At 42.2% G+C, this 24534-nt stretch overlaps 1 protein-coding gene across 3 annotated transcripts in view; it reads right to left on the reverse strand.

Moving 5' to 3' along the window:
• Positions 1-5666: 5666 nt before the first annotated feature.
• The window catches only part of ZNF827 (zinc finger protein 827), a 167876-nt gene continuing 149008 nt past the window's right edge, over positions 5667-24534 (reverse strand). For 2 of the 3 annotated variants that reach the window (XM_003790199.2, XM_003790200.2), the window contains 7 exons: positions 22432-22569; positions 19469-19640; positions 18253-18419; positions 10497-10688; positions 9895-10072; positions 7995-8027; positions 5667-6523 (listed from right to left, as the gene is read on the reverse strand). In XM_003790199.2, coding sequence (XP_003790247.1) covers positions 8012-8027; positions 9895-10072; positions 10497-10688; positions 18253-18419; positions 19469-19640; positions 22432-22569 — 863 coding nt within the window. In that variant the 3' untranslated portion in view covers positions 5667-6523; positions 7995-8011. Of the gene's footprint in view, positions 6524-7994; positions 8028-9885; positions 10073-10496; positions 10689-18252; positions 18420-19468; positions 19641-22431; positions 22570-24534 lie in introns of all 3 variants that reach the window. The other variant, XM_012805398.2, reaches the window with a different exon arrangement.

Below are 24534 nucleotides of genomic sequence, written 5' to 3' on the forward strand. Positions count from 1 at the left end.
CAATCACTTCTGCGTCGGAAGGCCTTTTCTTGTTTAGAAAGAGTGGTAGAATCAGTTTATTAGATGTTGTCTGTTAGGGTGGAAGGGGTCTGAAAGATGATTAGTTTAGCCTCTCTTTTTATATGATCCTTAATGGTATGTTGTAACCATACACCCCTGGTTTGTGTCTGAGCCACACATCAAACTCAGGCAGTCTAGTCTGACTCCGTGGCAGTGTCCCTCATGGTTGAGAAACACATTACGTGATCCAGATTTTCTCACTAAACATGGAAGAAAACCACCTGGAGGGCCTGGTGTGAGCAGGATTGATTTTGAAGTGTAAATTGAGATTGAGTCTACGTTCCAAGTCTATACTTCTACTGAAAACCAAGAACTAATAAACTAATCCTTAACTGTACCAAAAAGAAATTTCAAGGGGATGCAGCAATTGGTTTTCCTTTTCCCTATTACAGCTCCTATCTCTGTCAGCAGGATTTGTATTTTTCTGTTTTACAGATCCAACTACAAAGAAAAATAATTATGAACAGGAGATCTACTACATCATAAAGAAGAGATCTTGATTAATACTTGAGACCCTTCAGACCTCGGACAGGGGAAAACTCTCTATCCCCAGGAGTGACCACACTACGTTTACCTCAGGGCCTGTTCCCAGACATCTGGCTGCTTAGTTAATTGTGGTTATACACAAAATAAACCCCATTTTGTGTGGAAAGCCTCTCTTCTGAGGGAATAAGTATGACTGTTGGTGGGAATATCTTGAATATCTGGACCTCCAAGGATATAATCTGTGATTCTGCGCACAGGTTATGAGGTGCTGTGGGAAAGGAGTCCGGTTCTCCAATCTCCATCTTCTGGAAGCACCCATGAAATCACTTAGCGGTGGCTGTCCCTTTACTTCCCTCCCTACCTTCTGGCATGCGCTGAGTTGCCCTGGCTGTCCTTCCTTCCTCCCCTTAGGCTGGAAGCACCCTGGCGACTAATGAGATGTGTTTTCCCCTTCAAATTGTTCACAAGCCTCACGGGACCTTTGGCCGGCAAGAGTTCTAGTGATGCCTCTGACTGTGGGGAGGAGACACATGTGCTGGGCAAGCCTTGATAGTTCTCCTTGTTCCCCTGTGACCTGCAACTATGGCTGTTATATGGTCAGGCATAGTTTGTTGGTGGCCTGCAAATGATCAATCAGCAGTGGACACTTCATAGAAAAAATGACCTTGAGTCTTAGCTTAAAATATATGTGTGTAACATGAGAGTCAGAAAAAGCATCTGTGATTTTGGATTAAAATTCACAGAGGCCACATGACTGGCTTGGGCATGGCCAGGTCCACATTCAGTGCTTTCTAGGTAAGTAGAGGTGGTAGAGGAAGTATATGGTCTGTTCTGGCATGATGGCTCTGTTTCCAAAGAATTTCTCAAAGTCATGGGAAGCCCATTTCAGAGGAAATGATTACCAAACTGATGATTATTTTCTTTATATTGCTGGCTATTATCAACCACTGGGAAAATGGGAGGTAGTTGTGGAGTTTAAGGAAATAAAAAGCATATACAAAATGAGAAGCCTCTCCTGCCTGTAGTGAGTGCTGGCAAAAATCAAAAGACGTCCCACCTCCTTAGTGTGTAAACACCAGCCACCCTAAACCAAAATTGCTATCTGAATCAAATAAAGAACTTGAGTCACTCATCTAAAATATATCTGGTGGATGTAAAAAATGAAGGAGAAAATAGTGAATGATTAGTGGCTAGTCATTTTAAAAGTGGCTTCTCCTACATTATCTCACTTTTTAAAAAGTAAAACGATCTTTTTAAATGTTAAAGTGGTTCAGAATTTCTTGAAATCAGCAAGGGACGTTATAAACACGCAATTACAAATCAGGCACAACATTCTCGTCTGCTGCTTTATATATTTTTACCAGTCATCACAGATTCATGGGAAGGTTTCAAATGGAGAAAATTTTAAAATGAGTTTAAAAAACTTTTAACTTATCAGTGTGCTTTTCACCTCTTTCTTGGAGTGGGTTCTCAGTTTCTTTCTCTGGTGACAGAATGGTGATCTATTAGTACTTATATACAGATGGATAATTATTTGGTTTGTAAACTGTACAGTTTACCCCCCCGATTAAAACCTCATAGTTGCCCAACTTCATTAAGATAAATGAAATGATTTATTTGTTCCCAATTCCCTCCACTATGGCTGTGGGGTCAATAGAATTAAGCAGGACAGAGTACGGCTGATGAACATGTTTAAATGTCACTAAATCATTTCAGAAAGGAACTGGTCTGCCCCCGTCCTGAATGAGGAACATGCGCTCAGCCTTAATGGCCATCAGTGACTTACATAATAATAGTTTACACTGTAAACCCAGCTATTCAAAACTTGCATTTTGTTTATAAGAATAAACATTTCTGAAATCTGATTAATACTCTGAATAGTGAAAAAACAATGAAATAAGACAGACAAAACCCTGAGACTAACAGGTAGTCAAGGATGGCAGCCAAGAAAGAAAATGAAACAAGAGTATAGCCAACCTTTTTTTTTTTAATTAGAGTATATTATACTTTCAAACTGGATACACTAGAAATTGGCAATGCAACATAAGATGCAAAGGAATATACCAGTTACTGTCAAAATGACCCTGTACAGCCTTGTAATGCAAAAAGCTTTATACAATACAAATTTTCAGTAATGTACACAAACCTCGACAGTATGATCATCTGAATGAACATAATATGAGGAGTTAAAAAAAAAGGAGAGAAGAAAGTGCTGAGAACCCTTCCTGCATTACTATATGGAAAAATAACCTACTTTCATTGAAGGATGCATAGTGACGACAGAATTGAAGTTAGCTGGTAGATGAATTTCCCAAAGATGTTAGTGTTTTACACGGAAAGGATATCTATGGAATACATCCTTCCCTGAGTATCAAACTGCAAACCAAATTCAAGGGTATGTATTATCTAGGTGGAGTCTGAAAAATGCTGTAGATTTTTTTCTTTATTAATAACAATAATAATATAAAAAGTCAAACAAACTCCAAACACACCTTTTCTCACTCAGAAAACTTTTATAATTTACCAGAAAGATCAATGACTCTTTCCAAAGTGCTAAAAAAGTTGCCCAATTATATTAAGCATTACTAAGTCATTCAAATACAAGTTCAGTGGCAAGCAGTGAAATGCATGGCATTTGAGCAGTAAACGTCTCCTTCCTTCACTCCTCTTGCTCTTCAAAGTCTTAACCCTAGGACCCCCTATTGCACAAGTGGCATGCTGTGAAACCTACAGTCCTAATTGTCAGGGCCACCCTTTCAGGTTTTTAACCTGCTGGTGCTTAAGTGTGATTCACCTTTTTCTATCAGCCTCTGTGGGATCACCATGGCCGTCTTTCCTGTCATCACTGAACTTGTAGTTTTGAAAACATACTGTTAGCCAAATGGCACATTCTCCATTATATGGGGATAAAGACATGACTTTCAAAAATGGCCCAGCCTACCCACAGCCCAGTATTCTTGGAGTGTATTTTCCGTAACTGTCTATATAGTGTCTTTTACTGAGACATTGACATGGCGAGGTTGAAACCCAGCCAAAAGCCAAGGTCTCTGCTGGAGGATGGCTGAGGGTATGGGGGCTTCCTGCCCTGGCCAGTTCAGCCCCCCTGCCCCTGTGGACATCTCCCTAGTGTAAACAGATTTGCCAGGGAACTGAGCAGACTCCCTCTCCGTGGCTGGATGACCGGGGAAGGGAGGTGGAGCACACCTGCTTGGTCTGGGGGGATGAGGTGGGCTTGGATGGGGGTAGGGGGGACCATGGCATAGACAGACAGCACAGTCTTCTGGCTTCCTGTAGAGCTGTAGTAATTTCCAGGGGGCTTTCAGTGAAGCAAACTGACTAGAGGAGGAAAATTAGGGATGCTTTTATTTTTCCCCTGGTGAAACAGATAGAAAAGAAAAAATCCCAACTCTAGGATAACACATGATGGAAAACAGCAACACGGTAAGAAAGTGTTTTTCTTGTACACCAGTTCTTCAATAGATAAATAATATATAAACTTTTATATTCCAAACTTCCCATTATTATACAAAGCACATGTCTTCCTGTTCTTTCAGCTGTTTCATACTGGAAATTCTGCTGTCTTAAAAATACAAGCAATGAACATATTCAGCCAAAGATTTTTTTTTTTTTTTTTTTTTTTGCCTTTTTTCGTTTTAAATCACCCATAACTTTTTAAGATTAGCAAAGGGCTACGCAACCAATCCACACCTGCTTCCTGCTGCAATAAAGTGCTGCACATAAATTGCCATTTTAATGACCACAAAATAAGAGCTTTAAATAAGTATAAAGTTAGCCTCCTAGCAGGTTACATCTACCAGGCGTTAACAAATGGAATACAGAAGTACTAATAACATGGAGGATATCGCTATAGCCCGAGGCCCTGCAAACACAATAGAAACTTCTCAGGGGCATAAACTGAACCAAAGGACTAAACAGCACCTTTTTGTTGTGTCATTATGTGTCAAAGAGGTTGTGGCTAAATTTTCAAACATACAGTCTACTCATTCCATAAAAAAAAGGTATATTTGCTTCCTTTTATTTCACTTTTTTTTTTCCAGATGAGAAACAAAAAACTAGTGCAAGACAATAGCACTGTGCAAAACTGCCGTTTCTTTTTTTTAGTCTGAGCATTTATACCCAGAATTTATCCGAACCCCTTTTAATCTCCTTGGCTGGATTTATCAACCATAAATTTTTTCACTCATACAATTTTTTTCCTGCAAACAAATGGTAACCACTGATTTAATATATACATACATATACATATGTGAGATTATATATATACGTATATATATATAAAATCTGCCCTTAAAAAAATGATGCACTGTGTGTGCACCGTACACGTTGTCTATACGTGGGCACACACACTACACTGAAGTGTTGTGATGTTAGCTGCAGTGCTGCGAGATATTTCTTCCAGATCGGTCACTTGATTCTCTGCATCTTCAAAATCAGAGAAGATGTGAGCACAAGGTCTCTGGTGGTCTGTTGGAAATTTCCAGCAGCACTGTAGAAGTCTACCATTCCTTCATCGACTAAGCACCAAGCCTACCACTCTGTAGCTGTAAAACAGAGAGGGAAAGGTGATGAAGGAGCTCAGGGAGAGACTGCAGAGGATAAGCAACCCAGGAGGGAAAAGAATGTTCATCGCTGTTGAAGAAGCCAGTACCAAGAAGGTGCAATAGAAATGTCATGGCACACGACACACGGCTTTCTCTCTCAGCATCCACAAACACCCACACACCCCACTCACCCAACAGAAAACCGAATGCACCAGTAGATAAGCTTACAAGTGCTGATTGCTATTAAGGACACTCTCTTTAGGGTTTAACAAGACAAAATTCCTTCCAGAGAAAAGTACGGAGAAGGGCTGAGAATAGGAGTGGGTGGCTGGGGGGCATGCCTCTGAAGGTAGAAGTATGCAGTAGGTCACCTCTCTGAAGATTGATAAAGCAGCTTTCAGGTCAATGCAATAGGTATACACACAGAGCCAATTCTCTATTCCTTACTAAAGATATACAGTACACGTGGTTCAGACCCACAGGGGTCTGTAGGTTTTGCAGCAAAATACACCTGCTGGGGTTGTGTTTAAGTTTTACGGGGTTTTTTTTTTTTTTGTCTTTGTCTCTTTGTTTTTGGTACAGAACATGGCTGCCCTCAGACAGTCTCTGCTCTTTCTCTTAGTCCAAGATAGGCGAGGAAGGAGTGTTTGGGCGAGGGGATGCTGGGGGGCGCAGTCTGAGGTCGGGGAGGGTGGAATGTGAGATCCAAGTGGTTCTTGGGGTATAACATTGTCAAGGGAATGAGATGGGCAAAATCCGAGTTCCGGTACTTGTCGAAGCGCAAAGGGGAGCCGTTGAAGGCCAAAGCCTTGAGTGCCAGGTTGGGCTCTGAGCTGCTGCTGTGGGCGGCCGACAGGGCCACGGTCTGCAGAGCCTGGGAGGCAGACATGACGGACAGGGGAGACAGGAGATTCCGGGAGCTCCCCACAACCAGAAGCGGGGCCCCAGGGCCGGCCGGTTCCTTGGGGGCAGGACATAAGCCCTTCTTGTCCTCCTCGGGGCAGTCCCCGCTCTGGTGCTTCTTGACGTGGCGGCTGAAGACAAAAGGGTGTGTGGTCTTGAACAGGCACTCTTCGCAGCTGAAGGTCTGGCGTGGGGCGTGCTTCAGCTTCTTGTGCAGGTTGAGATTGTCCTTGCGCTTGCAGCTGTAGCTGCACTGGTCACAGTGGAAGGGCCGCTCCCCGGTGTGGACGCGCACGTGCTCGATGAGCTTGTTGGCGGTCTTGGACAGGTAGCCGCACTGGTCACACTTATAGTGGTTGCCCAGGCGGTGTTCCCGGGTGTGCGTCTCCAGCTCCAGCTGGTTGGCCTTCACCGTCTGGCAGATCCGGCACTTGTACTCCATCTTGTAGTGGGTCTTGAGGTGGCACTCCATGGCAGCGGGGCGGTTGGTGGAATAAATGCAGAATGGGCACCTGTCGGGGAAGCAACGCAAGGGAGGTTCAGCCAGAAAGGCTCGGCTACTGCCATGTGTCTCCCCTCCTCCCTGGCCTTCCCTCACACCACCCTCCAGTGTCTGAGGCCTGGCCTGCCCAGCCCAGCCCTGCCCGGCCGCCTCTCAGGGTGGAATGGCCCTGCTTGGCTTCCACTCCATAGAGCAGTCCCCACTGACGAGTAGCTCTGGCGAGGGCCATTTGATGTACACAGGGTCTCCTGGCTGGAACAGCCAACGCCAGCCCTCGTGAAGGGGAGCAGAGAAAGTGTGAGGACTAAACAGCTGGTGCTCCCCTCCAGCCCCCGCCCGGCCCCTTGAGCCCTCCCCACTCCCGACCAGACAGCATGGAGGTCTAAACCTCCTGACCTCCCCTCTAGATGGGAGCAACACAAAGAATCGACTTTTCATGCACCACACCAAGCACACGCAGAAAGGCTAAGAGATTTTAAAGAACAGCTTATAGGGGGAGCGCTACCTCCAGCAAACAGAAAGTCACAAGGGTCAGAATCGTGCTTATTAAAGGGTTATTAAGATGAGAAGGCCTGTATGTCTCTTTGTATGTGTGAATGTGTGTGTACACATGTCTATATACTTGTGAAACATCTCCTAAAGCACTTGACTTGTCAGGAAAGGAAGGTGAGGGCTACGGCAGGGGCATGGGAGGAGAAGGAAGCCCACCTACCAGCCCATCTGCTAATGAGGGATGAGGAGGAAGGGAGATGACTGCTATCTGGATCTTAAAGACATTATTGATACATTATTATGTCTTGGGAATAATAACAATCCAACTGGATCATGGATTCGCAGAGGCAGGACCGTATCTTATATTTCTTCTGCATTCTCTGTAGTGCTTGGCAGAGTACTCAGCAAGTGGTAAGCACTCAGGACGTACTGATTCACTAATGGAGTGGTCTCTACAGGATATTTAGGTAGATTCTGGAAAGGCAGATGTCAGTCCCAGCTCCATCACCTTATCAGGCTGTAGCTGGACACCTTGGGGACAGAGCCTGGGCTCTCTATGGCTTGGTTTCTCCACCTTTACAGTGAGGCTATGCTACCACCACTGTCCAGAGGAGCCACGAGGAGTGGCAAGGGTGTGTTAACAGTATCTGCTGAGCTTCTCTTTCAGAAGCTGCCAGGCTTGAGTCAGTGGCTTATATAGTAACTGTAGCGTGTTTGCTCTTTCCAAAAAGAATGCAAATGCAAATTGGCTGCCTCAACTCCTGCCTGGCTCCTGCAGGGCAGGGCCCAGGAGTGGATTGTCCTCGGAGGGTTTGGAGAGGTGTTCAGCAGAGCCCAACACAACCAAGTGCACCGTGCACTGCCTCCTCAGCGCCAAGCTCGCCGTTAGCCCTTGAACCTCAGCTCACAGAAGAGTGCACACGAGAGAAATATAAAGCCCATTCCCAGGTCAGGTGCACACACAACCCCTACGCCAAGCTGGGCCTTACCTAGAGGAGTCTGAAACTCACCACTGTCCTGAGCTACGGCAAAAGAAAAATAATAGTATAATCTTATTTGATCTGCATTATGAACAGGATATAGAGTACAAGCAGTTCCATCACAGAAAAGCAATTTAGACATTGGCAGTCTGTTTCATTTTAAGGACATTTCTGTGACCCACAGCTCAATCTTTCTTTCGCTGCTCAGGCAAAGTGCTAAGGGTTTTCCGTGCTCCCGTTATTTATCTTAAAGACACTCTCTCAGGCAAATTAATTCTCTGATATGGCAAAGGAAACAAAACAAAACAAAACAAAGACTCACTGTATAGCCAGAAGGCATTATCAATTTTTTCAAAGTATTCTTCTACTTGGTCATCCTAGAACATAAACTATTACACAGGGCTCGGTTAGCACCGCACGGGAAGTGTCTGTATCAGCAATAGCATCAGGGTTCAATGTGCATTCTCCCCAATGGGTTCAGAGGCTTGGGACTTCTTAGGTCCCCGAGGAAAGGCGAACTGGCAAAGCCACAACTGGCAGGGCCGCAGAGTTAATGGGTGTGACTGGGCTACTGCACTACTGGGCAATGAGCACTGGTCCAACCACAGAAAAACATGGTGTTTTTTTGTTGTTGTTTGTTTGTTTTTAAAATAAGAGCATACAAATATTTATAAAGGGACAGTGGGAACAAACCATATCAAATCCCCAAATAAGTTCTTGCTAGGCACTTCCCATCTACTGTTTTTCTTGCATTATAATCACCTCTTCCCCATGCCCCATAAGCCACCCGTCTCCCTCCCTCAAGGACCTCTAAGAGTGAATCAAAATGGAATTCAGCAGTAGGTGCTGTTTCTCTGACTTTGCTGTTTGGGCAGGTTTTTGAGGAGGGTCTCCCTGACCAGGCAGAACCCAGGGGGGCTAACCCTGCACTGCCCCCAGCACTCGACTCTCAGGGCCCTTCTTGGTCTTCCTCTTCCTCGCCCATTCCAGGGCATCGTGCTGCCTATGTGATAGTCTGTCAATATCAACAATGAAAATGATTTAAAACAATTTTTTTTCTCTGCATTTAGTAAAATGTAATTTTTCATTCTTGATCATTTCAGCTAAAATGAGTAATTATGCCCTGAAAACTTGTGTCTTTCTGTGACTGACCACATGTGCTTCTTTCTCTTTACTAGACCAGATGTGCCTTGTGAACATGGACTTAGATTTCAGAATTATTGGGCAGATTAATTCTGGTAGTGCTAGGACATAAATTCCTTGAGAATGGAAATGGTATTTTATTCTTGTGTGCCCTCTGGCACCTATAATCGAGCCAGGCACACGATAGTTTTGATAATAATTGAACGGTCTCACTTGTGACCAGAGGGCTTCAATGGTGATGCTCACTGTCCAGTTCTCTCAAGGAAGGCACTGGCATGTTTGCAGGAAGATATGAAACATGTGATCTTTGCATGAAAAATGTTGTTTCCTGCCTGTTCAAATGCTCCAGGTTTTTGCGAATGGGGTGATTATAACGCTTACTTAAAAGATATGTGGCAAGCCATGTAAAATAGAGATGGTGAACTGCAGTGACAGTGTAATGACTTAACACTTGGAGACACTAGTCCCCAAGTCCATTAAAATCAAGTCTGAGCAAAACTCAAGCTGTATGGATAAGTCTACTCCGCATGCTGGGGTGATCCAGCATGTCTTTGTCCTTGCCCTGAGTCCCAGGATATGTTGTTCCCTGGGGGGACAGGTCTAAGTCAACCCAGCTAAAGGCAGCACAGGTTCCTGACTGACTCCCTCATACCAAGCTTCCCCTCTGCACTGATCCCCATAACCTTCAGGGGAGAGGGCGGGGTAGGGAAGGGGTAAGGGTGTTTAATAACAACGCAGTAAAAAGTTCTGTACTTGCTTTCCTTACTTGAGCCCACCAGTGGGGACAGTGTGGCATTTCTTATGCTCCAGCAGCTGTTCAGGGGTCTTCATGAACTTGTGGCACACATCACACTCAAACATCCGGGTGATGAGGTGTATCTGCAGATGGCGCTCAAACATGTTCTTCGTCTTGCATACAAAGTTGCAAAAAACGCATTCGAACCCTGCAAGGACCGAAGCTGGGTGTAGAGGCACATGGGGCGGGGGAGAGGAGGGCAGAAGTGGACCTGAGGCCTTCTCCTACCCACTGTACCGAAGCTTGGTGTAGAGGCACATGGGGCGGGGGAAAGGAGGACAGGAGTGGAGCTGAGGCCCTCTCCCTCCTGCCCACTGAATGCTATACCCTTCCAGTCTCGGGCAGCTCCGAGCTAAAAGGAGCTAAATATATAGCTTTAGAGTCAAAGTCAACCTACCCATCCTTCTACCCCATATTTACATGTAAATCAATCCAAAGGAAAATGCATATTTTAGGTGAAGCATATTATACTATATCCTGAGCCTAGTATCTGTTTTTGGACATAGCTACTTTCCAGGGCTTATTCTCAAGAGTAGGGAGGGGTAAGCAGGCCACACCCATCTCCTCCTTACCTTTCTCTGGCTTTTCCTCACTGTTCAGTGAGGGCTGGCTCCCAGGCATGACAGAGATGACCAGGAGGTTATTCCCACCTTTGTTTTTCTGGGAGCTGTCTGAATCGTCTTTGCTATTGGCTGAATCACTTAGAGCTGAGAGAGAGGATGAAGAGGGGCTATTTGATTCACTGGGGGTCTTCCTGTCTTCCCCTGAAAAATAAAAATATAACCCTGGATATTACTTAGGGGATGAAACCCTTAGCATGACAGCAGTTGGGGGTGGGGAGTCAGGTTTCAGGAAGGTACCATCATTCTGGGAGCACAGATATGTCTACAGCTCCGAACCCCTTCCCCGCACCCCCTGCATACACACTAGGATCCTGAGTCCTAGGTCACCTGCCTCCTTCCATGACGTATCAAACAGTTCTCACAACATTGCACATTGGGCCGTGAAGAAGAATGGTTCCTGAGAGACAGGAAACAAAAGAGGTGAGCCCTTTGATTGATTAAGCTCACTGCCTTGAGAGACCTTCCAGGCTGCAGTGTGGGGAGAGGGAACAGATGGGCCTGAAAGACTCTCTTGAGTGGAGGAGCTGGAGCTGAGGGTTGGATGAGACTATGCAGGATAGAGTACCAGACAGGAGAGAGCAGTATAGACAAAGAACTCCAGAGACCTGCAGACGGTCTCCTAAGTATGCTGCAGAGTGTGGATCAAAGCATGGGTGTGAGGAAACTACCTATCGTTACAGGGTAAGAAAGCCACCCCGGAAGACGCAGAGAACAGTGCGGCACTCACAGAGGCCTGGAAACAACGCCTGTTTCCACTAGTCAGCTGGAAAAATACATAATTCACAGGCTTTCGGTAGAAAACTGAGGATGGTCTCCTAGTAGTGGGTTAACCCTAGTTGGATCACTCCCTAGTTCTCTAGATCTGCCTACAAAATCATAAAAGCAAGACACCAAAGGTTTAAGTTTTCCAAGTAATTAGGTACATCCCAGAACAATGGTCAGGAATACTTATGGGAATATAAAATATTGAGCATCCACCATGTTGAAATCACAATGTCTGGCATCTAAACAAAGATTATCAGATGTACAAACAAGAAACACACTCCCCCAAATTGAGAGAAAAATCAATCCAAATGGACCCAGAACTGATCCAATTGTCAGAATACTCAGGTGAAAATATTAGTTATTACAACTGTATTTCATATATTGAGAAAGTTAAGTACAGACATAAAGATATAAAAAGGATCTAAATAAATTTCTACAGGTGAAAACCACCATTTTACATCTGAAATGAAAAAAATCCACTAATGGCTTACTAGCAGATTGATTAATAAATCTAATAGATATAGAAACTATGTGAAATTAAACGGAAAACAGAATCCTCCAAATGGAAAGACCGTCAGTGAACTGTGGAATGCCTTTGGGCAGTTCAACATAGACTTGATTGTGATCCTTGATGGAATAGGAAGGGTAGAAAAAAATATCCAAAAAAGGCCAAAATTTTTCCAAATTCGAGGAAAATCATAAACCTATAGATCCAAGAAGCTCAATGAACCCCAACCATAAGAAACATAAAGAAACTTTTGCCTGGGTGGTGCCTGTGGCTCAGTGAGTAGGGTGCCAGCCCCATATACCGAGGGTAGTGGGTTCAAACCCGGCTCCAGACAAACTGCAACAAAAAAATAGCTGGGAGTTGTGGCAGGTGCCTGTAGTCCCAGCTACTCCGGAGGCTGAGGCAAGAGAATCACCTATGCCCAGGAGTTGGAGGTTGCTGTGAGCTGTGTGATGCCATAGCACTCTACCAAGGGCGACAAAAACAAAAAAAAAAAGAAAAGAAAAAAAAGGAACTTTTGCCAAGGAACATTATTACATTTCTTAAAACCAGTGATAATGAAAAAAATCCAGCTGGGTAGTGGCTTACGCCTGTAATCCTAGCACTCTAGAAGGCTGAGGTAGGTTCAGGAGTTCAAGACCAGCCTGAACAAGAGCAAGACCCCATCTCTACTAAAAATAGAAAAATTAGCTGGGCGTAGAGATACATGCCTGTATTCCCAGCTACTTGGGAGGCTGAGGTAAGAGAACTGCTTAAGCCCAAGAGTTTGAGGTTGCTGTGTGCTGTGACGCCATGGCATTCTACCCAGGGAAACAGAGTAAGACTCCATCTCAAAAAAAAAAAAAAAAAAGAAAAGAAAAGAAAAAATAGATTATGTACAAAGGAACGAAGACAAGGATGACAGCAGATTTCTCACTGGAAACTATGCAAGTGAGAAGACAGTGAAGAAGTATCTTTAAAGTACTGAAAGACAAACTGTCAACCTGAGGTTTTATACCCAGTGAAAATATATTTCAAAAACAAAGCCAAGAAAAAAAAAAAAAAAAGAAAAAGTAAGAGATAAAGTGAGACTGTCCCTACCAAAAAAAAAAAAAAATTCACACTGAAGAAGATGAAAGAATTCATCACTGGCAGACTTTGATTACAAGAAATGTTCAAAGTAGAAGGAAAACGGCACCAAATGTAAAATGGATCTATATAAAAGAATGAAGAGCACTAGAAATGATAAGTACACGGTAAATTTATGATTTGTTTTCTAATTATGGTAATATCTTTAAGAGATTAAAATAACAAAAATAACACTGTATTTTAGGTTTTATAGCCACATATACAAGGAAATGTATGACAGGGACAGCATAATGGCAGGGCAGGGAGAAAGGTAAGTATCATAATGTGAAATTATCGTCTTTAACCAATTCACGTTATTTTGTGACAAATTAAAGATACACATTAAAATCTCCAAATAATTGGAGAGCCATACTTTGTTCCTAGTTCAGGAGACCTGAAATTGTTAAGATGACTCACTGATTCAACCGGACCTCATGGTTGTAGGTTAGAGTAGAAAATATAGGGAGACTATTCTTCAATTCCCTTCAAATCAGTCAAATAAGCAATCTGGTGATTGTAAACTCTATAACCTAACTTTCTTTATGAGGAGATTAAAAAATAAAACATACATAGTCTGGCAGTAAACAGAGCTATAATGGTGGGTTACATTCAAAGCATACAATTATCAGTATCATGTTTGTTTACTTTTATTCTGTTTTCAAAATTTTCCAGAGTGAAAATATACCACTCATCCAATTTTAAAAGTTTTTTAAAAAGAGAAAGGAAGAAATATTTACCTGCTTACAATGCTTTCAAATTTTGTCTGTCCCAAGGCAGAACTCAAATTCTTTTTTTTTTTTTGAGACAAGCGTTACACTCTGTTTGCCCTGGGTAGAGTGTCATGGCATCATCATAGCTCACAGCAACCTCAATCTGTTTGGCTCAAGTGATCCTCCTGTCTCAGTCTCTCAAATAGCTGGGACTACAGGCACTTGCCACAATGCCCAGCCAGTTTTTCTGATTTTAGTAGAGATGGGGCCTTGATCTTGCTCGCACTGGTCTAGAACTCCTGAGTTCAAACAATACACTTAACTGCGGCCTCCTAGAGTGCTAGGATTATAGGTGTGTACCACTGCAGCTGGCTGCAGAATTTTAAAAATATTGTTCCTATCAGAACTGTTTGTGGGCAGACAGTATGTGATTTCAGCTACTGACCACAAACAGGGATGGTACAGGGGTCCTCAAACTTTTTAAACAGAGGGTCAGTTCACTGTCCCTCAGACCGTTGGAGGGCCGGACTGTGGGCCCAGGATGAGTCAGCTGTTAAGCAAGATAGGCAGTGGTGGCAAAAAGCACCCGGCAGGCTGGAAAAATGTCCTCAGTGGACTGCATGTGGCCTGCGGGCCATAGTTTGAGGACCCCTGGTATACCCCTTTAGAATACAGAGTCCTTCTTTGGTACCACAAGCTATGTGGAAACTTGCAGCCTCTTAGCTACATGTTTAACTAGCTTAGTTACACTGTGTAGACCAACACAACATTTTCAGTGGGGGCCTTGAATCCCTGATATTGCAAATTCATTGTCTAAGATTGGTCTGTTAGAAGTGATTGTTCTAAATTTGGGTTTAGAATTAAGACATATTAATTTCCATTATCATCTTTAAAAACAGATTCAAGTACCCTCAGACTTAAGGCACTATGCAGAGGTACCTAAATTAATACATTTATAAAGATACGAGGTGCTATGTCAGGCACTCTGTGACATAGCAGGGCAACAGAGCCCTGCTTGTTCAGTGTGGAATCCTGGTGTAAGTAGCCTCCCCACTTTCTATACTCACCTTCTTCTGCCTTGTCTGTACAGAGTGAGCTGGGGGCCTTTGCCAACTATTCCCAAAGGTGGCTATGATCCAACTAGTCATTTGCCATTGGTATCATAAAAATTCTTAGTGATGTACATCTGTGTGCAGGTAATGCAACCTCACACATTAGGGCAACCAGCTGAAGAGAACTTTAAAAAAACTCTACATGTTTCATAATTATAAAGAAGAACAGATATTGAGACCAAAAAAATTTACCAATCATCTTGTCCCTCCAATATAAAAACCATTAAATTTTGGTGTACCTCTTTTCAGTCTTAAAAATGGAAGCATCTCTATTTTTAAATTATTGCCATTACTTGCACAGTGGTTATAAGGCCTTCAGATCCACTATACCTGAGTCTGAATCCTACCTGTACCATTCAGTAGCTGTTGTCACCTTGACAAGGTACCTAACTTTGTGCCTCAATTATCTCATCTATAAAATGGGGCCAATACCAGCACTTGCTGCATATGGTGGCTGTGAAAATTAAATGAGTTTTTATATGTAAAGCACTAAGAACAATGTCTGGCTCATGGTAAGCAATATAGAATATGTTATTATTCTGTTACAAAACACATATAATGCTTATACAATATAATAACAACTAAGATTTTACATTTTCCCATGCTGTTTTAGATACCTATAGTTGCCTTTCAAAACATTCATGAAGATACTGATGATTTAACAGTTTTAAACGAAAGTATTATATCCATGGAGGGGACTTATTCTACTCTATTTAAATATTTCCTTAAAATTAAATTTTAACTTAAAATTATTATTGCACTGGCTAAATATTTTCTCATGGGTAAATTCCCAGGGTGGGGATTACTGGGTTACAAGGCATTACATTTTTAAGCCTCTTGGTATATACGAGTTAATTAGTTTCCAAAGAGTTTTACCACTTTGCAAGGCGACAGTAACAGGAGCAGCAGCATCCTGGCAACAGTGGGCAACACTACAAATACTCTCCAGACTCAACATGTGAAACAGAAGCCACTCTTGAATTTTCACTTGACTGGTGGTGCGATGGTGCGTTATTCTTATGTCAAGTGGTTAGTTTCTATTTCTTTCACTGTGAATTGGTGTTCATCCTTACGTCCTTTGGTAATGCTTCAACTAAGGCCTAAAGTTTTTCTTACCTGTGTACATGAATATTCTACCTAGTAAATACATTAGCCTTTTGTCATTTTTATAAACACATTTTTTTCAGACTATGTTTTGGTTTTCCTCTTCCCTTTTTTGGTTCCTTTGCAAACTGAGGGAATTTTTAGGTGTCAAATCTCTTAATTCTTTTGGTTTATGATTTCTTTCATCACTTAAGCTTTCATAAATCCCACTCTGTAAGTCTGATAAGTATTCTGTCCTATTTTCTTCAAGCTTTTCTGGGACTGATTTGTTAACAGGGATTCTGTAAGTCATCTGGAACTTATTTTAGTATCAGTGTGAGGTGAGGTACATATTGCTTTATATCATAACTTTGCAACAATACAGTTTATTTGCTTACAAATTTAGATTGATATATTCTGGGTCAAATTCAAATAGCTCAAAACAACATTAAATATAAAAAATGCACCCTGTGAGATCATTAACTTATAAGTGCGGTCAGCAAACTATAGCCCTCGGCCCAAACGAGCCTCCTGTTTTTGTAAATAAAGTTTTATTGCAACAGGGACACACCCATTCTCTGCATATTGCCTATGGCTGTTTTCAAGCTCCAACGGCTGAGTAAGGTAGTAACATAAATTTATGGCCTAAAATCCTAAAGTATTTACTATCTGGCCCTTTAAAAAATGTTTGTACCATCCTAGCTTATAAAATAGGTTTCAACCTTACTCTAATAGCAGCAGCATTAAAGGTGCCTCCTGGATTAAAAAAGAAACTAATGCGTTCACTGTTGGCTCTCTATACTACTACCAAATGAGAATACTCCCTAGACAAGGTGCCAGGCAACCACACAGGGAGCAAGGTCTTTGCTATATTCACTGTGCAATGAAGAGCGAATATGTTTACACTGGTTAGTTGTAAGTGTGAAGTTTGCACTGATGACAATGAAGTGATGGTAAGTTCAGCTTCTTCCCAGCCATTACTGTTTCTACCCTTTTCTTATGGTAGAATGGTGGTGGAAGGGAACTAGGAAGTGGGGTGGGCGTTAGCAAGGTTTTCAGCTGGGTTCTGGTACACTTTGGAATGAACCGGGTTAGAATAACAAGGGTTTAACAGAAAAGAGAAAAAAGTAGTATCTGAAGAGCCAGTGGAAATGGATGAGAGGCTGGCCTTTTCCTCCATTAAGCCACTCCAGAAATGCCGAATTTAATTTGTCTTCAATGTGGGTTTCCCAGCTCACCTGCTGCCCACAGGCTAATGTGGTTACAGTCAGACAACTGCCCGTAAAAATGGCACCTTCTCAGTCAGCATAATGGCTCTCTGCAGACCTCCAAGTCATGGCTGCTCAATTTACTGACAAAAACAAGCTTTTATTGCTGTTGGCACCACTGAGCCAAAGCGGCCAGAGAAGTACAGAGAGATCCTTCTCTGCTACGCACATCGTCAGCACAACTGTCAGGGAAATTCCCCCTCCTGAATCCTTCAAGTGCTGAAGATGTGAGGGCTGACCCAACACTCAGGGCTGGCAGTCAGCAACATCAGCTCTTAATTTGTAAGCATCACAAACGCAGGGGGAGCGTTCCTCACTCTCACTTAATGACTCTATGCTGGCGTCATTTGTAACCATCACTTGTGAAAGTATAATTGCATGGTGAAGTCAAAATGTTAATATCAATAAATGGAAACAGCTAACCAGCATGGCAAGAAGCTTAAATGAGAGGTGAGCGCTGGCGAAGTCTTGGCCACAGCCCAGAGAGTGATGGATTGGTTTGTTTCAGGAGGATCTGGTTTTCTTTGCTCCTAAACACACGTGCCATGCGTTGGTATGAAGAGCATCAGTGCTGCAGGTTCAAGGGAGAGGAACAGAGCCTGCTGAGGCAGGGGCACTGTACCCTGGCACAGCAAAACAGAAAGGTTCAAAGGTCTGCCAAGTGTTTCTTGAGGCTGTCAGAACAGCAACGATCCAGAGCAAGCTCTGGAATGAAACCCGTTCTGAGCTGAATGTCAGGAGTTAGTGACAACTACTTGCTGACCTTGGATGGAATACTGCACCTCTGTTAAGCCTCAGTTTCTCCATCTATACTACCAGTGTAATAACAATAGTATTCACCTTGGAGGGTTTATTATGTGGCTCACGTGAGATCCCACGTGCACAGGCATGAGCCTGGAGCACTGCAGGAACTTAATGACGGTCACGTGTATAAGAAAGGACCAAACAGCTCAGTCCCTCTTACTGCAGCTGGACTTGTTAGTTTTTTATATTAATGAGGCACAGGCTGTGCCCAGCATTATGACTGCAGGGAAATGTGGCTCTGTTACCCTGGGGGAATGTCCTTCTTTCCACAGAAGGACCTGTCAATGTCTTGTGGTGGTGGGGTGCAGGGGATGGAAGAGGGTGAGAAGGAGCAACAGGAATGCTCACCTGTGTGCTTAGTGCCTATGTGAGTCTTTATCTCGGCTTCCTCCATGGTGACGAAGTCGCAGGCAGTACAGCAGATGGAAAACATCCACTGTTCCTTGTCCACGTGGAGTGACATGTGGCTGACAAACTGGACATTGAGCTCGGTCTCAAACCCACACACGTGACAACTATATGTAGGGGTGATAGAAGAGAGATACTTCTAAACGTAGGCTACCCATTTATATGAAGCATACTCAAGACAACTAGAATTCTACACGTTTTCCTCTACACCAACAGGTTCTGTGTTAGTAAATTCTGCTTTCTGGAATGCCTCTAAAGTGATCAGTGTGCCAAATACATTAAGGGCCAGCATAATGTAACAATCACCTACATGCTATAATGATGCTAAACAGCCATAAAGTTAATTAAAAACTACAGATTCCAGATGCTGCACATCACCTAACTGATTCCTTTGGGCAAAAAGATACAGGGAAGTGCTGCCAAGCTGTTTAGTGGTGCTGGTCCACTGATAGATTCAGAGAGCACCTCAGGCCACATGAGTTTCTCTCTGGCTCTGGAAACCTTCCTTCATAACGAGGCGAGCACATAAATATCATCTGCTGTCTTTGAGCAATCGGGCCATATCTGTGACAATTTCTGATAGAGGCCACCCATCTATTTTGGGCAAAAGCAAGTTTCTCCCGATCTGTGTGGTTTATTTTCAAGGCAAAATTTGGTAGAGAGCCTGAAACTTGGGGTTTTATGGTGATTAAACCAATATTGATTCATGGCTGAATATGAAAGCAAAACCAAGTCCAGGAACTACAGGGTAACATGACCAAAGGGAAGTATGTCATGCCTTTTCTGGTCTATTTCCTCAGGGTTCTAGATTTGTTTCTTCTCATTTTTTCCCCCTTCAATTCTTAGGAAGCAGCAAGGCACATAGTTTCATAGGAGGAGCCTCTGAGCTATGCAGACCTAAGAGCTAATCTGGAGCTCCACCCCAGAGAGCCAAGACCATGTCTCTTTGATTTAATTCCACAAGGGCCGCCCAAGTCAAGAGAGGGGTCTGTGCAACTGCAAGTCTCAATCTAAGCAAAGAAGATATTAAAATGACAGTCAGGGATGACTGAGAAAAGGGGCCTCATTCTCTGTACCCCTAGCAGACAGGCAGAAAGAAGGTATTGAAGCCAGGAGTCCGAGATGCCCAGAGAAGCTCATTCCATCCCAAACTCACCTATAATAATAAGGGTGTTTCCTCCCGTCACTGCCTTCAGAGGTGACAGCGCTGACAATGTCCTCGGTGTCTGTACTCACCAGCTTCACGGAATGGACGGTCAAGTGCTGGTTCAGGTTTGCACGGCACTTAGCAGCATAGGGGCACAAGTGGCATTTATATTTTCTTTCCTCTGGGAGACAAGAAACAGGAAAAAAAAACTCAACAGACAAAAGAAACTCCAACTGATCTTGTAAGAGATCAGTTAAAGGTATCAGTAAAATGGTTCAAGTCTCATATCAAAATGGGGGCAGAGGTAATACCTGGGACTCTGTTGCTCTGGGTTGAGTGCTCTGGCATAATAGCTCACAGCAACCTCAAACTCTTGAGCTCAAGTGATCCTCTTGCCTCAGCCTACCAAGTAGCCACCACAATACGTGGCTACTTTTTCTATTTTTAGTAGAGACAGGATCTTGCTCTTGCTAAGACTGGTTTCGAACTCCAGAGCTCAAGCAGTCCACCCACCTCAGCCTCCCAGAGTGCTAGAATTACAGGCGTGAGCCACCTCACCTAGCCAACTTCTTGGAGTTTTAAGTATCTTTAAGTCTTTACCCAGTAGGTCCCTCCTGTTTTAATATTTCTAAATATAAAAGAAAGTCTCAAAGCAACTAGATAATCTGCTTTTTCCTGGATACTCATGGTCCCTCTTCCTCTTAAGGTGAGTCCCACAGAGGCCAAAAGAGTATCGTGTGAGTGTGTGTGGGGTACACCCCTATGTATCGGGGGCAGGTGCTGTGTACAGGCTAAGGCATGAAGCACAGCTCACAGGACTGAAGAGTAAGAGAGGCCCCATCATCTTCCCTTAGCTGCAGGCCTGGGTAAGCCAAGAAATAAAAATGAAAAAAAAATTAATGAAATTAAAGGGGAAAATGCGTGAAATAATTTAATTGGAAATTTCATTTTACATAAATAAAAGTTTCAATTAATTTCCTAATGGAAACCCTCTCATAAAACTGACAAATGTTGCAGGATCATTTCCAAAGCGGTGTTTGGAATTCATTTGATTAATCAAGCAAATTAAAGTAAAAGCAACAGGCTTTGCTTTCATTGCACAGATAAAGGTAATAAAGAAGGAAAAAACTTCATTTTTCTATCTTTAATACTTGTTATTACTGGGCTTGGCTTAAAGAAAGTACTTGTCATTTACTTCACAGAGAAGAACATGAGAAAAGTTCTTTTTCTCTAAAATGTGAGGCATCCTTATTATCATAGATGGTCCCTAACATCTTGAGGGCTAGCAGCTCAGCAGGGATGTGGAAGAAGCCCCACAGGACAGATAAAAAACAGAGCCTTTCTTTGGAAATTTTGCATTTGTATTAACAAGTGAGGTTGTTGAGTTTTGGAATTAAGGTTGTGCTTTCTCCATAAAGTGAAAGCGGAGCTCTTCATCTTTTCGTATCATTTGGAAAGGTTTTATGACATTGGAATTTCCTCTTTTCAAAGGTTATAAAGAACTCACCTGGGAAAATTTCTGGACCTGATCTACATTAACAATATCTCCTTCATCACCTTTCCAAATTTCCCTTTGGTAACTGACTTATTTAAATTTCCCTTCTTGGATCAATATTGGTAATTAGGTTTAAATTATCTATGTCATCTTAAGATTTTAGTTACTTTTATTTTTATTTTATTATTATTTTTTTTGGTCATAGAGGTGCCCTATTGTCCGATAATTCTTTGACATTATTTACGCTGATGATTAGGCTTCCTTTTTCATTTCTAATTTTGAGTACTTTTGCTTCCCTTTCCTTTCTTAGTCAGGCTAAAAGGGATTTATCTAGATTATGGATGTCTTCTTCCTAGATTTTATTGTTCTTTTACTAATTCCTTAAGATGAGTGCTAAGTTCTTTTTTGTCTTTCTTTTCTTCAAATTAAAACATTTAAGACTATAAATTTTCCTCTGACTAGATCTCTAGCTATTTGCTCCAGGTTTAGGTTTAAAGTGTTATGTTTTTTATTCCTTCTGGATATCTATTATTTGAATTTTGATTTTTTTTGATCCAATTAGGTAGGACATCTTACTGATCCTGGGTGTTTTAAATTTCATTGCAAAATTCTCAGAGAATGTGATCTTATAAAATCTCCACCTTTCTTTGCAGCTAAGTATGTAACTACATTTAGCCTTTAGAGGAATTTAAGATCAAAAATATTTAAAATGTAAAAAGAAAAAAGATAAAATTAAAGATAAAAGATAAATAAAATAAAATTTATTTATAAAAGATAAATAAAAAGATAAAATAAAATAGCCCCCAATCTTGCTTTTTTATTTTGTGTGAACTTTTCCTTTGAATTTTTTGTTTTGTTTCTGTGTTTCCTATAATATCTGAAGTATTTTAGAAGCTTGATTTTCCATGTAAGATTTGAAATACTTGATTTTATTATTTGCACCTTGTTTTCTTTTCATTGCTGATTTTACCTTATTTTTTTTGTCTTCACTTATTTTTGGTACTATTTATTCCTCCTTTACACTTTGTGACTTGGTTGCCGCCTTCCTTCTTTGACCCTTAGAAGCAACAATATCTTGCCACTATTATATGTAAATGAATATAAAAGTGTTTCCTACTAAGGTGCCCTTTTCCCCACTGCTCCCACTCACCACAATAAGATGAACCAAAATGATGGTTGAGCCCCTGCACCCTCAAGATGAGGTCAACAAACTCTTCACAGAGTTCAAGAATTTTACCTGAATATGCCTAAAAGTGTATCTCTTCTCATCAGTCCTACCTGGAACTCAATGAGCCCTTTTAGTACAAATAAAAAAAGCCCTTCCAGGGACTTCTTTAAACATGGTCAGTAAAATGGCTTGAAAAGGTCAGGATAAACAAGTTTCTGTCACTTCCTGTAACAGTCCTCTTACAGAAACTCAGCTGTTCCTAAGTTGGTGACGGAGTGTGGAGGGCTTACAGGTGAAGCCCTGACTCACCTGTGTGCAGTGAGAGATGTCGGGACAATGTCTGCTGTCGGCCAAACACTTTCCCACACACATCACAGGGAAAAAGCTGGTCATTGAATTTCCAGGATGGCAATCCATTTCCTGCCTCTAGTACTATCTTTTCTGTGTCTGGGCCAAAAGAACAAAGCATCATGATGAAGAAACGAGGCAACATGAACATATTTTATTGTAGTTGATATTCAGGATTTCAGGGGAGACTTCCTCTGAAGAGTATGGCTAGGAAGTGCAAATAAGGCCGGGAAAGTGGTCTTCAGTCTCACTTCCTGTCGCTAACAAGGCCATTCTCAAAAGTTGCAGTGGCAAGTGGATTCCAATTCTGGCCAAGTCTGCAGTGTTTTCTCTTTTTCATCACTAAAGACCAGCTAGCTGATCTAACCCTCTACCAGACTGACAGCACTGTGCTCAGTACACACTAGGTACTCAATAAGTACTTGTTGGATGAGTGAATGGCTAAATTGCTTGTAAAAATTCCAGAAATGTAGACTCTTGCCACAAGACAGTAAATAAAGAATTGTATATCCCAGATTTACAATTAAATAAATGGTTCAATCCCTCGAAAGGAAATACATTTTCACTGTTTTTGTTTTCTTTTGTTTTGGAGACAGTCTCACTTTGTCACCCTTAGTAGAGTGCCATAGTGTCACAGCTCACAGCAACCTCCAACTCCTGGGCTTAGGCAATTCTCTTTGCCTCAGCCTCCCAAGTAGCTGGGACTACAGGTGCCCCCTACAACACCTGGCTATTGTTTGTTGCAGTTTGGCCAGGGCCGAACCCACCACCCTCAGTATGTGGGGATGGCGCTCTACTCACGGAGCCACAGGCACTGCCTCATTTTCACTGTTTTTTTATAAAGTAAAGTTTTGGTCTATGTTTCAGGTTGTGCAAAATCCTTAATAAGGGAATTACATTAAACAGACTCAGTGATGGCAACTACATATCACTCCACATACAATTCCCTAAGGCAAGAATGAACAACTAGAACTTCCCCAAAGTCTCATCATATTTGGGAAAATAATGAGTGCCACCAGTTACCAGTACATAATTCACAGCCATGAATGAATTAAGTAAACACTAATACAGTCTCTTATCATCCTGAAGTACGTTTATTTTCTCATTACCATCTATAGGCTTACTTTCATTTCTTATCCATATTTCTTGTCATTGAACTATAATGGATTATACACACATTCCTTCTACAGTAATGCAATGACACAGGTGACAGAGAGCACCAGAAAGAGGGAAGGGGACACTTCCCAAAAGACACTTGAACAGGCTGCTAATAGGCCTCTTGGCCTCTCTCTGAACCAGACAAATGAAATACTGAGTTAATATCTTGTCCTTTACTTCAGTCAATTATTACGAATCTTCTTAAAGCACAGTTACTATACAGTATTATAGAACTGGACACCACATGGTGGTAATTAAATGGTAGAAAGAACTTTTCTTAAGATCCAAGCAGATGAAAATACTCAAGAACACTGGCATAGAGACAACATCAGGGGAAAGAACTTTATTTCCCACAATTTGGTTAAAACTGTTTCGCAAACATAGCCTTCCACCTGTATTTGGATGAGTCAACTGGATCAATTTTCATCTGATTAAAGTCTTGCCAGAGAGTCATCTAAGGAAAGAAGAAACAAAAACGAATGTGTGTTTGGAAAAGGTGGGGAGAGGAATGATGGTGAAACTGCAATCATGTTGGCTGTGAAGCACCTGCTGGCAAAGCCCAGCACCTGTAAAGCACGGATATTGATTTGTCTGTGTTTGTTAAAACACAGCTCTTGGGGCCTTAGGGGGAAGAGCTAGTTTTATTAAACAGGAATGTGTGACTACAAACCTCTAAGAGGGAAGGGGCGGAGTTGTGGGGGAAGGGAAAGTTAAAAGGCAGAGACAGGTCAACTGAACTTCTGAGAACAAGAACCACTCTTAGACAACCATCCTTGAATCCAAGCAGTGGGCATTTCAGCCACACAGTAAGGAGAGGGGATTTCAGTAGCTCCTGTAAAGTGTGCAATCAAAATAGTGCTTCAAAGAATGACAGTGAGAATTATAAGGAGAGGTCAAGAGGGTACA

This window comes from Otolemur garnettii, unplaced genomic scaffold (assembly GCF_000181295.1).
Source record: "Otolemur garnettii isolate 467f Iridium unplaced genomic scaffold, OtoGar3 scaffold00041, whole genome shotgun sequence".
Classification (NCBI taxonomy): Eukaryota; Metazoa; Chordata; class Mammalia; order Primates; family Galagidae; genus Otolemur; species Otolemur garnettii.